At 43.9% G+C, this 12,190-nt stretch overlaps 1 protein-coding gene across 3 annotated transcripts in view; it reads right to left on the reverse strand.

The window, feature by feature from the left end:
• RIF1 (replication timing regulatory factor 1) overlaps positions 1 to 1,650 on the reverse strand; it is a 73,758-nt gene extending 72,108 nt beyond the window's left edge. For 2 of the 3 annotated variants that reach the window (XM_011943057.1, XM_011943054.1), the window contains exons 1-3: positions 1,500 to 1,650; positions 1,008 to 1,121; positions 183 to 261 (exon numbers count right to left, since the gene is read on the reverse strand). In XM_011943057.1, coding sequence (XP_011798447.1) covers positions 183 to 261; positions 1,008 to 1,111 — 183 coding nt within the window. In that variant the 5' untranslated portion in view covers positions 1,112 to 1,121; positions 1,500 to 1,650. The remainder of the gene's footprint in view (positions 1 to 182; positions 262 to 1,007; positions 1,122 to 1,499) is intronic. The other variant, XM_011943055.1, reaches the window with a different exon arrangement.
• Between the last annotated feature and the right edge of the window lie 10,540 nt (positions 1,651 to 12,190).

The raw sequence follows: 12,190 nt of genomic DNA on the forward strand, positions 1-12,190 counted from the left end.
TATTCAGGAGGCTGAGGCCGGAGAACCGCTTGAACCCGAAAAGCAGAGGTTTCAGTGAGCCAAGCCCGAGCCACTGCACTCTCGTCTGGGCAACAGGAGTGAAACTCCACCGCAAAACAACAACAACAACAACAACAACAAAAAAACTACCAACAGTGAAAAACTATTTAACAGATACATACCTTTAAAACTTTGTACAGCCGAGGAAGCTTTTTCTCGATTTCTATAATTACTTCTTTTCCTTCTTCTCCAGTCATACGACTTAAAAAGCAGGAAGAACACAAGTTTAGATAGTTGACAGGAAAAAAAAAAAAAACTCCCTAAAATACATGCACAATCTTTTTAAAAATTACTTTCTAACTCTTGTAAATGAATTGACCCAGTAGGTAAGGTCCTTAAGGGCATATAGAATACATAATGCAATATATATCAGAAATGAAAGTAGAAATACCCTCAGAATAACTTTTTACATCCGTTACACGCAAGTTGTGACAGCCTGACTCCAAAAAGACAGAATGGGGATCCCTATCCCTAGTTACTAACGATTTACTAAGCCTTTACAAAAGGTTTTACAAAAGTTTAGTACATTTCTATGAAAATTACTTTGAAGAATTTTGCAATTAATAAAAATCAGTTTATTGCCATTAAAAAAAAAACAAAAAACAAAACTCTGGGTAGCCACATTTTCCCAACACATCGGAGGTTTACACTGAAAACCCCTCCTCCAACAACTACTTCCAAGCGAAACTTTTAAAAACCCCTCGCTTGCAAAACACGTGCAAGCTCCCTCGTTCCAAACACACACCTCAAGCGCACCAGCAGCAGTACCCGAGAACGTCACCTAGGATACATCTCCCCCGCCCCCCAACGCGTCCGCGACTCGGGTGTCCTCACATTTGCCAGACTTCTAGAACTCACAATCATTCTACGCGCCCCTCCCAAACACCTTCTTTCTCCCCACTCTAGAGCGCTCCCCCCACCCAGCAACGCCCCGTGGCGGACCTCACCTGGTCAGAGTCAGGTAAGCGTCAGTCTGCCCCCCATGGGAGGCAGAAGGATCTTCCAAAGTCTCCAACAGCGGCGCGAGGGGGCTCTGACCCCTGGCCGTCATGTCGGCCACCCTGAGGCCCGAACCGGAAGAGGAGAAAATCCAGTGACCGATGGAAACAGTCCCGCGGCGGCCGTGTGAGTCCGGCCCTCACACCCGCACGCCCGCCCCGGCCTCACAACCACGCCGCGTCTGCACCCCAGGCCTCCGAAGCACCAAACCCCAGCGCGAACCTCCTCCGGCGCCCGGCACCAGGAACCTGAGGCCACGCCACATTCGGGCCTGGGCCCGCTCCCGCCACCACTTTCCCGGGCAGCTTTCAACAGAGGGAGAAGATCTGCAGAGGGCGGGAGAAGCCCGGGGAACGAGGCATCTCGCCGCGAGGGGGCGGAGGGTGGGCAGACTAAGGGCTCCCCGCGGCCTATCACTGTGACCCCGATATTTATCCCACCTAGGAAGTTCAGGACAAGGTCCTCTCCGCCTCTGCCCCTCAGCACCCGGACGCTGCCAGAGCTCCACTTTCCCTGCTCCGGCTGTTTACTCACGCGTGCGGCGCTCTCCCTCCTAGACCAAGATGGCGGCGGGGCGGGCCCAGGAGTGCGCGGGAGTAGGTTAGGCCTGGCGGGAGAAGTTCGAGCCAATCCAACAGTCAGCGGCGCACTGGAGTTATCGATCGACTCCCTTCCCGTCCGTTCCCCGCCCAGCTGCCGTGTCTCGCCCCTCTGGTCAGCGTCAGGTGGTAGTGTTTTGCCTAAGGCGAGAGACTTGAAATTCAAAATGTGACTTAATTGCGCACACTCACTAGACTGAACTTAGTGGACCTTCAGACTAAGTGTTCAAACTCCAAGTCCAGTGCTTGTTGAAGTTTTAGCTACAAATCAGTTAGCAAAAGGAGATAACGTACTGTTAGGTTTAAGACTAAGAGCTGGCCGGGCGCAGTGGCTCACAAGCACTTTGGGAGGCCGAGGTGGGCGGGTCACCTGAGGTCAGGAGTTCGAGACCAGCCTGGCCAACACATGGTGAAAGCCCGTCTCTACTTAAAAAAAAAAATACAAAAATTAGCTGGGTGTGGTGGCGCACGCCTGTAGTCCCAGCCACTTGGAAAGCTGAGGCAGGAGAATCGCTTGAACCCGGGAGGCGGAGGTTGCAGTGAGCCGAGATCACGCCACTGCACTCCAGCCTGAGCGACAGAGTAAGAGTAAGACTCCGTCTCTCAAAAAAAAAAAAAAGAAAAAAAGAAAAGAGCTGGATCTCAAGAAGGTCTAGATTCCAGCTCTGGTTCCATGTGACTTTAGCAAGTTAGTTAACCTATGCCTCAATTTCCTCCTCTATAAAACAGGGCTTTTAATAGGTGAAGTGAGAAAAGGTTTGAGAGGCCAATGGTTCTCAAGTCTTAAGCGTACATAACAATGGCCTGGGGATATTCGTTATTAAACTGCAGCTTCCTGGGCCCCGCCTTTATGCATTGTAATTCAGTAGATTTAGGTAGCTCCCGAGGATGTGCATTCTTCTCTTAGGCCCCTGGGGGGGTGGAAGGGTGGGATTTGGCGGGGGCTTCTTCCCTAGAGAAACTTCGGTAAACACAATGACAGTCATTTATCCTTATTGTTAATATGCTGCTCCCCTTTTCTTTTTCTTTTTTTTACTTTTTTTTTTTTTTTGAGACAGAGCCTCGTTCTTTCGCCCATGCTGGAGTGCAGTAGGCGATCTAGGCTCACTGCAACCTCTGCCTCCAGGGTTCAAGCTGAGTCTCTGCCTCAGCCTCCGGAGCAGCTGGGATTACAGACGCCCGCCACCACACCCAGCTAATTTTTGTATTTTTAGTAGAGAAGGGGTTTCACCATCTTGGCGGTGCTGGTCTCGAACTCCTCACCTCGTGACCCGCCCGCCTCAGCCACCCAAAGTGCTGGGATTACAGACGAGCCACCGTGCCGGGCTGTGTGTGGTTTTTTTATTGTCTGCCTCTACCCATTGGAATATAAATTCTGTGAGAACAGGGATTTTGCTTTTTTTTTTTTTCATAATTTCCCATTTATAATTAAAGGACTGGGTGGGGGGGTCATGTTGCTTGTATTTCTTTCATATGTATGGTTCTTTGATCTTCCGAAAATGTTATGTTTTAAATTTTATTATTTTTAAAGACAAGGCCTTGCTCTGTTGCCTGGGCTGGAGTGCAATTGGTGGTGTGATCATGACTTACTGCAGCCCTGAACTTCTTGGGTTCAGATGATCCTCCTGCCTCAGCCTTGTAAGTAGCTCAAAAATGTTATGTAAGATTTTATCATTGTCATTCCTGTGCCTAAAATACTCTGGCCATTCCCATCAGCAACAGGATGGATTTCAAAACTTTTGACATAACATGCAAGCCTATCATGATTGGGCCACTGCTCGTTCTTCATCTCCAGATTACTCCCACTTCATCAGATTCTGAACAGTTTGCTAAGATCTCCAGCTTCTCTGTGTCTTTGAAGACTTTTATTTACAGCATGTATTTAGAACATTAATTACCTTCTTCAAGAGTAATATATAAGAGTCAGGTGGTTCACACCTATAATCCCAACACTTTTCAAGGCTGAGGCAAGTGGATCACCTGAGGTTAGTTCAAGACCAGCCTGGCTAATATGGTGAAACCCCTTCTGTACTAAAAATACAAAAATCAGCCGGGCGTGGTGGTGCACGCCTGTAATCCCAGCTACTCAGGAGGTTGAGGCAGGAGAATCGCTTGAACCTGGGAGGCGGATTCAAGCCAAGATTGCGCCACTGTATTCCAGCCCGGGCAACAGAGTGAGACTGTCTTTAAAAAAAAAAAAAGAGTCAACTAAAATCACACCTTTTTGTGAAATCTTTCCCTCATCTACTCTCCAACCACACACATTCTCTTCATGGAGAATTAAATGCTCCTGCCTCCCTGCTATCATGCTATTGATCTGATAAAATGAGTATCTCATTAATTTATTGTTGTTTGGTGGTAGGTGTTTGAGTGCAGTGGCAGTGGCGGAGTTGACAGGTAGCCTGAGGGGGATTAGTTCCATCTGTAATCTCATCTCATCAGTGCCCCTCCCTGGCATTTGACATTTTCTCAATCTGATCTAGAGTGCTAAGGGATTACAGAATGAAAACAAATACCCTTCCCCACCCAGACCCCTCTTCACACACCCTTACAACTTGGTTGCTACCCCAAAACTTCTCTTTTATAGAAATTCCATATAAATTTCTATAGAAATGTTTATAGCTACCCTCCTGGATCTGCTACCTTTGGGCAATAAATTCATAGTACCTAGCACTCGATAAATATAATTTGAAATAATTTGTTCATATATTAATTCATCCATCCTTTCATCCATTCATCCAACTAGTACACAATTTCTATCTTTCCCTCTCTAAATCCTACATCTCTTCTCTCCAGATCATCTTCCCTTTCTAGACGAAGAGCCTTATATCTGCAATCCAATATTCCTTTCTAACTTCCTCATTCATGTTTTTTTGTTTTGTTTTGTTTTGCTTTGAGACAGAGACTTGCTCTGTCACCGAGGCTGGAATGCAGTGGTGCAAACATGGCTTACTACAGCCTCTACCTCCTGGGCTCAAGTGATCCTTCCACCTCAGCCTCCTAAGTAGTTGGGACTACAGGCATGCACCACTATGCCTGGTTAATGTTTATTTTTTGTAGAGATGAGGTCTTGCTATGTTGCCCAGACTGGTCTCAAACTCCTGGGATCAAGCAATTCTCCCACCTTAACCTTTCAAAGTGCTGAGGTTATAGTCGTGAACCACCATGCCCAGCCACATTAAGCACACATTACTCAGCAAACATGAAGCCTATAATCTATATCTATCAATGACTCCTTTCTCTTATTTGTCCCCAGTGGTCCTAATGATTCTCCCTTCTCAATAACTCTTAGATCTGCCCACCAATGTGTGTCTAAAAATCTCAATTTATAGCCTAAATACACCTAAACATATTATTTCAGGGCTAGAACATTGCTTTTTTTTTTTTTTTAACTTTTTATTGAGTGCCTGGTACCATACATGCATTATCTTTCTTTTTTTTTTTTCTCTCTTTTCAAGGCAGAGGCTCGCTATGTTGCCCAGGCTGGAGTGCAGTGACGCAATCTCAGCTCACTGCAACCTCAAATGTTGCAGTGTTGAAGTGATTCTCATGCCTCAGCCACCCAAATAGCTGGAATTTCAGGTGTGCACCACCATACCCAGCTAATGTTTGTATTTTTATCAGAAACGGGGTTTCATCATGTTGACCAGGCTGATCTGGAACACTTGACTTCAAGTGTTGGCCTCCCAAACTGTTGGGATTACAGGCGAAAGCCACCACACCCAGTCCTTACAAGCATTATCTCATTTATTTCTCACAATAGTTCTAAGATGAATTACTTTCCTGGATTTATAAATAAGCCATGTAAAGCTTAAAGAGTAAATTAAAACAGAGAACTTTAATCTAGCCATGTGTAACAACAAGTCTACTTAAACTACTTTCATTCATCAAAATGTAGTGAGCTCTACCCTGCACAAGGCACTGTGGTAAAATGGCTTTCATGATAGATTTATTACTGAATCTTGTAAAAAAAATAAAGTGTAAAGTCCTATGGGAGCCCACTATGTAAAGGGCTCATATAGTAATTCATTTAGTAAAATCAAGTATTCATCTGTAATCCAAATGATTGTAGTAAATGCAATGACCTCAGCTTTGAATCAAAGAAATGAGTGTTTACTCGCTGTGCCACTGTGTGACTTGAGGTCCTCCAGAAAAATACTCAAAATTACCACATCTTCATCAGTAAAATTAGAAGACTATACTTACATCAAAGTTCAATGCTTAGCACAAATCTTGGCACATAATAGGCATTTAATAAGTATTTATTAAGTGAATACATGAATACATTGTATTAATTTAAAATTTCTTAATTCTTTTCTAAAATATAATTAGTTTAATTCTTATCATTTAAAAATTGTGGAGAATTATATAAAATTCAACTGAAGGCCGGGCACAGTGGCTCATGCTTGTAATCTCAGCACTTTGGGAGGCCAAAGTGGGCGGATCATGAGGTCAGGAGATCAAGACCATCCTGCCCAATATGGTGAAACCCATCTCTACTAAAAATACAAAAATTAGCTGGGTATAGTGGCAAGTGCCTGTAATCCCAGCTACTTGGGAGGCTGAGGCACTAGAATTGCTTGAACCCGGGAGGCGGAGGTTGCAGTGAGCTGAGATCACACCACTGCACTCCAGCCTGGTCGACAGAGTGAGACTCCGCCTCAAAAACAAAAAAAAACAAAAAAAAAAACTCGATATGGATTAAAGACTTAAACATAAGACCTGAAACTGTAAAACTACTAAAAAAACAACCAATGGAAAAACTTCTTGACATTGGTCTGGGTCTGGGCAATGATTTTTTGGATTTCACTCCAAAAGCCTAGACAACAAAAGCAAAAATAGACAAATGGGATTACATCAAACTATAAATCATCTGCTCAGCAAAGGAAACAATCAGCAGAGTAAAGAGATAACCTATGGAATGGGAGAATGTATTGCAAACCACACATCTGGTAAGGGTCAATATCCAAAATATTTAAGGAACTCAAATAACTCAGTAGCAAGAAAACAATGTGATTTAAAAATGGGCAAAGGACCTAAATAGACCTTTCTCAAAAGAAGACATACAAATGTTGAACAGTTATATGAAAACATTTTCAACATTGATAATCATTCAGGAAAAGCAAATCAAAACCACAATGAGATATCACCTCACACCTGTCAGAATCACTATTATCCAAACGACAGGAGATAACAAATGTTGGTGAGGATGTGGAGAAAAGGGAAATGTTGAACACTGTTGGTGAGAATGTAAATTAGTACAGCCATTATGGGAAACTAAAGGGTCCTCAAAAAACTAAAAATAGCATTACCATATGATCTAGCAACCCCATTGCTGGGTATTTACCCAAAAGGCTTGAACTCATCAGTATGTCTCTTCATCAGTATGTTGATGAGATGTCTGCCGTCCTCTGTGCATTGCAGCACTATTCACAATAGTTAAATTATGGAATCAAACAGTGTCCATCAATAGATGAATGGATAAATAAAATGGAATATTATTCATTCTACACAATGAAATATTATTCAGTCTTTAAAAAGCAGGAAACTGTTTGATTTGTGATAACTTGAATGGAGTTGGTGAACAATATGCTAAGTGAAATAAGTCGAGCACAGTGACTCATGCCTGTAATCCCAGCACTTTGGGAGGCCGAGGCAGGTGGATCACCTGAGGTCAGGAGTTTGAGACCAGCCTGGCCAACGTGGTGAAACCCCATCTCTACTACAAATACAAAAATTAGCCAGGTGTGGTGGCATGCACCTTTAATTCCAGCTACTTGCGAGGCTGAGGCAGGAGAATTGCTTAAACCCAGGAGACAGAGGTTGGAGTGAGCTTATATTGCCCCATTGTACTCCAGCCTGGGCGATAGACAAAGCGAGACTCTGTCTCAAAAAAAAAAAAAGAAGAAAGAAAGAAAAGAAAATACCACATTTTCTCATTTATCTATGGAACCTAAAACCATCAAACTCAGCAGAGAGTAGAGTGGTGGTTATCTGAGACTGGGGGTTAGGGGATAGGAGAAGATAGGTCAAAGTGTACAAAGTCTCATATAGGAGTAATACATTTGCTTTTGAGAACTATGAAGGAATATATTTAATAATAATGCATTGTACATTTAAAAATTGCTAAGAGAGTAAACTTTAAATGTTCCCACCACAAAAAACAGTAAGTATTTGAGGTGATGGGTATGTTAATTATCTTTATTCAGTTAGTTCACATTGCATTCACAAATTATAACATCACTTTGTACCCCGTAAATATATACAATTATAATTTGTCAATTTCGGAAAAAAAAAATTTTTTTTTCTTTTTTTGAGACAGAGTCTCTCACTGCTGCCCAGGCTGGAGTGTAGTGGTGCCATCTTGGCTCACTGCAACCTCTGCCTCCCGGATTCAAGCCATTCTCCTGCCTCAGCCTCCTGAATAGCTGGGATTACAGGCCCGCCCTCATGCCTGGCTAATCTTTATATTTTTAGTAGAGATGGGATTTCACCATGTTGACCAGGCTGGTCTCGAACTCCTGACCTCATGATTTGCCCGCCTCAGCCTCCCAAAGTGCTGGGATTACAGGCGTGAGCCACTGCACCCGGCCTAGGAAAATATTTTTTAAGCCACACATACACAAATAGCATACTACTGACAAATCCTGCACTAAGAAGTTTGAAAGAACTTTATTTTCTGTTACGATTTAGGTATAATGGGAAAAATATCTTTTTAATCCCATGGCATGATAAAATTTGTGTTCTGTTCATTTTTTTTCTACCTGACAATCCATCAACAATATTTATATGTTACTCACAGTAGGTGAAGTGAGTGTTTTATGAGAAATTATGAGCCACAAATAATTTGTTATTCACTCCAGCACTCATAGATGCAATGTTGTCCAAGAATAATCTTTGCTTCACGGCGGGGCCCAGTGGCTCATGCCTGTAATCCTAGCACTTTGAGAGGCCAAGGTGGGTGGAAAACTGGAGGTCAGGAGTTTGAGACCAGCCTGGCCAACATGGTGAAACCCTATCTCTACTAAAAATACAAATATTAGCCGGGCATGGTGGCATGCACCTGTAGTCCCAGCTACTCAGGAGGCTGAGGCATGAGAATTGCTTGAGCCCAGGAGGCGGAGGTTGCAGTGAGCTGAAACCGCACCACGGTACTCCAGCCTAGGCAAGAGAGCAAGGCTCTGTCTAAAAAAAAAAAAACTTCAATAAAATAATACATAGTAAATACCCTTGAAAATGTGAAGTTATAAGGGTTCTGAGAGACATTTGAAATACTGCCCAAGTTGATAACTATTTTATTGGCTTTATTTAAAGAAGTCACACTTTTTTTTTTTTTCTTTTTAAAGTCACACTTTGAGCTCTATTTTGGCTTTTTAATTTTAGCTGATCCTCTGATAGACTTTTCAAGAATTAATAGATGGCCAGGCGTGGTGGCTCATGCCTGTAATCCCAGCACTTTGAGAGGCTGAGGCGGGCGGATCACTTGAGGTCAGGAATTTGAGACCAGCCTGGTCAACATGGCGAAACTCCATCTCTAATCTTTTTTTTCCCTTTTTGAGACGGAGTCTCTGTCGCCCAGGTTGGAGTGTAGTGGCGTGATCTCGGCTCACTGCAAGCTCTGCCTCCCAGGTTCACGCCATTCTCCTGCCTCAGCCTCCCGAGTAGCTGGAACTACAGGCGTCCACCACCAAGCCCAGCTAATTTTTTGCATTTTTAGTAGAGACGGGGTTTCACCGTGTTAGCCAGGATGGTCTCGATCTCCTGACCTTGTGATCCCCCACCTTGGCCTCCCAAAGTGCTTGGATTACAGGCATGAGCCACCACACCTGGCCTCCATCTCTAATCTCTACTAAAAATACAAAGATTAGCTGGGCATGGTGGCATGCACCTATAACCCCAGCTACTTGGGAGGCTGAAGCAGGAGAATCGCTTGAACCTGGGAGGCAGAGGTTGCAGTGAGCCAAGGTAGTGCGACTGCAGTCCAGCCTGGGCAACAGAGTGAGACTCTGTCTAAAACAAACAAACAACAACAGCAGCAAAAGTAATAGATGGAAAAACATTTTTATGATTATTTCATCCAATCACTAGTTCATATATAATGAATATACATAGCTAATAACATGCCTTATGACTAGCATGAAATTGTCTATCCTTACTTAAATTTCACAGTGTCATCAAATTGTACTAACTGGCCAGGCATGGTGGTTCACGCCTGTCATCTCAACACTTTGGGAGGCTGAGGCAGGCAAATGATTTGAGGTCAGGAGTTCCAGATCGGCTTGTCCAGCATGGTGAAACCCCTTCTCTACTAAAAACACAAAAATATGCCGGGCACAATGACGCACGCCTGTAATCCCAGCACTTTGGGAGGCCAAGGAGGGCAGATCACCTGAGGTCAAGAGCTCAAGACCAGCCTGGCCAACATGGTGAAGCCCCATTTCTACAAAAACACAAAAATTAGCTGGGCATGATGGCAGGTGCCTGTAATCCCAGCTACTCGGGAGGCTGAGGTGGGAGAATGACTTGAACCCAGGAGGCAGAGGTTGCAGTGAGCTGAGATCACACCATCGCACTCCAGCCTGGGTGAGTGACAGAGCGAGACTCCATCTCAATAAATAAATAAATAAATAAATACACAAAAATTATCTGGGCATGGTGGAGCACACCTGTAGTCCCAACTACTCAGGAGGCTGAGGCAGGAGAATCGCTTGAACCCAGGAGGCAGAGGTTGCAGAGCTGAGATGGTGCCACTGCACTCCAGCCTGGGCAACAGAACGAGACACCATCTCATAAAATAGAAAATAAATAAATAAAAATAAATAATATTACTTAGGCACAGTGGCTCATGCCTGTAATCCCACCACTTTGAGAAGCTGAGGTGGGCAGATTGCTTGAGTTCAAGAGTTCAAGACCAGACTGGCCAACATGGTGAAACCCCGTCTTGTCTCTACTAAAAATACAAAAATTAACTGGGTGTGGTGGCCAGTGTCTGTAATTCCAGCTACTTGGGAGGCTGAGGCAGAGAATTGTTTGAACCTGGGAAGTGAAGGATTCAGTGAGCTGAGATCATGCCACTGCACTCTAACCTGGGCAACAGAGTGAGACTCTGTCTGAAAAGAAAAAAAAAAATTAATAAATTGTATTAACCAAGGAGAGCTTTAATCCTTTAACAGACCAAAGGCCTTATCCAGACAAAGTTTCACTCTTTCCATTGAGTTGGGCAGGGAGTTCCTATCATTTATGGCCAAACTACTTTTTAGGTGTGAAAATTGAGTCCTCTTGAGTTTATAGTGTAATGACTAAACCTGGAGCTTGATTGAGGTTTGAATCCTGGCTCTACCACTTATTAGCTATGGGACTAATGTGTGACTCTGGCAAGTTGCTTGACCTCTTATGCCCCAGTTTCCATTCTGTAAAATGGGGGTAGTTGCACTAACCTCATAGGCTTGTGAAGAGTATGTAAGTTAATACGTACATGGAATTTGCTAAGAACAATGAGTGGGAATGTACTATAAATCTTCAGGAAAGTGTTAGCCATTCAAACATTGTTTCTTGGGTTTAAATAGAACAACACATTTCAAAACCACGAATCCTTCTAAATAAAGAAGCATTTTTCAGGCTGGGTGCAGTGACTCATGCCTGTAATCCCAACACTTTGGGAGGTTGAGGCAGGCAGATCACAAGCTCAGGAGTTCGAGACCAGCCTGGCCAACATGGTGAAACCCTGTCTCTACTAAAAATACAAAAATTAGCCGGGCATGGTGGCGGGCACCTGTAATCCCAGCTACTCTGGAGGCTTAGGCAGGAGAATCGCTTGAACCCAGGAGGTGGAGGTTGCAGTGAACCGAGATGGCACCACTGCACTCCACCCTGGGCGACAGAGCGGGACTCCATCTAAAAAATAAATAAATAAAAATTTAAAAAATAATAAAGAAGCACTTTTCCATTGAAATGGGTTTCCTAGACCACATTAAAAATATGGGACACTCATGCCTGTAATCCCAGCACTTTGGGAGGCTGAGTTGGAAGGATTGCTCGAGCTCAGGAGTTTGAGACCAGCCTGGACAACATAACAATACCCTGCCTTTTTTTTTGAGACGAAGTCTTGCCCTGAAGTCCAGGATAGAGTGCAGTGGCATGATCTCAGTTCACTGCAACCTCTGCCTCCTGGGTTCAAGCGATTCTCCTGACTCAGCCTCCCGAGTAGCTGGGATTACAGGCACGTACCACCATGCCTGGATAATTTTTGTATTTTTAGTAGAGACAGGGTTTCACCATGTTAGTCTTGAACTCCTGACCTCAGATGATAGGCCCGCCTTGGCCTCCCAAAGTGCTGGGATTATAGGTGTGAGCCACCATGCCTGGCCTTCCCTGTCTCTTAAAAAAAGGGACTACAATCTATCAGTAATAATTTAATGTTATATTTCTGAAAGTGTGGTTCTGGGATCATTGCATCAGAAAATCCCAGGTTAGCTTCTTTTTTTTTTTTTTTTTGAGGCGGAGTCTCGCTCTGTCGCCCGGACTGGAGTGCA

This window comes from Colobus angolensis, unplaced genomic scaffold (assembly GCF_000951035.1).
Source record: "Colobus angolensis palliatus isolate OR3802 unplaced genomic scaffold, Cang.pa_1.0 Scaffold215, whole genome shotgun sequence".
Lineage (NCBI taxonomy): Eukaryota > Metazoa > Chordata > Mammalia > Primates > Cercopithecidae > Colobus > Colobus angolensis.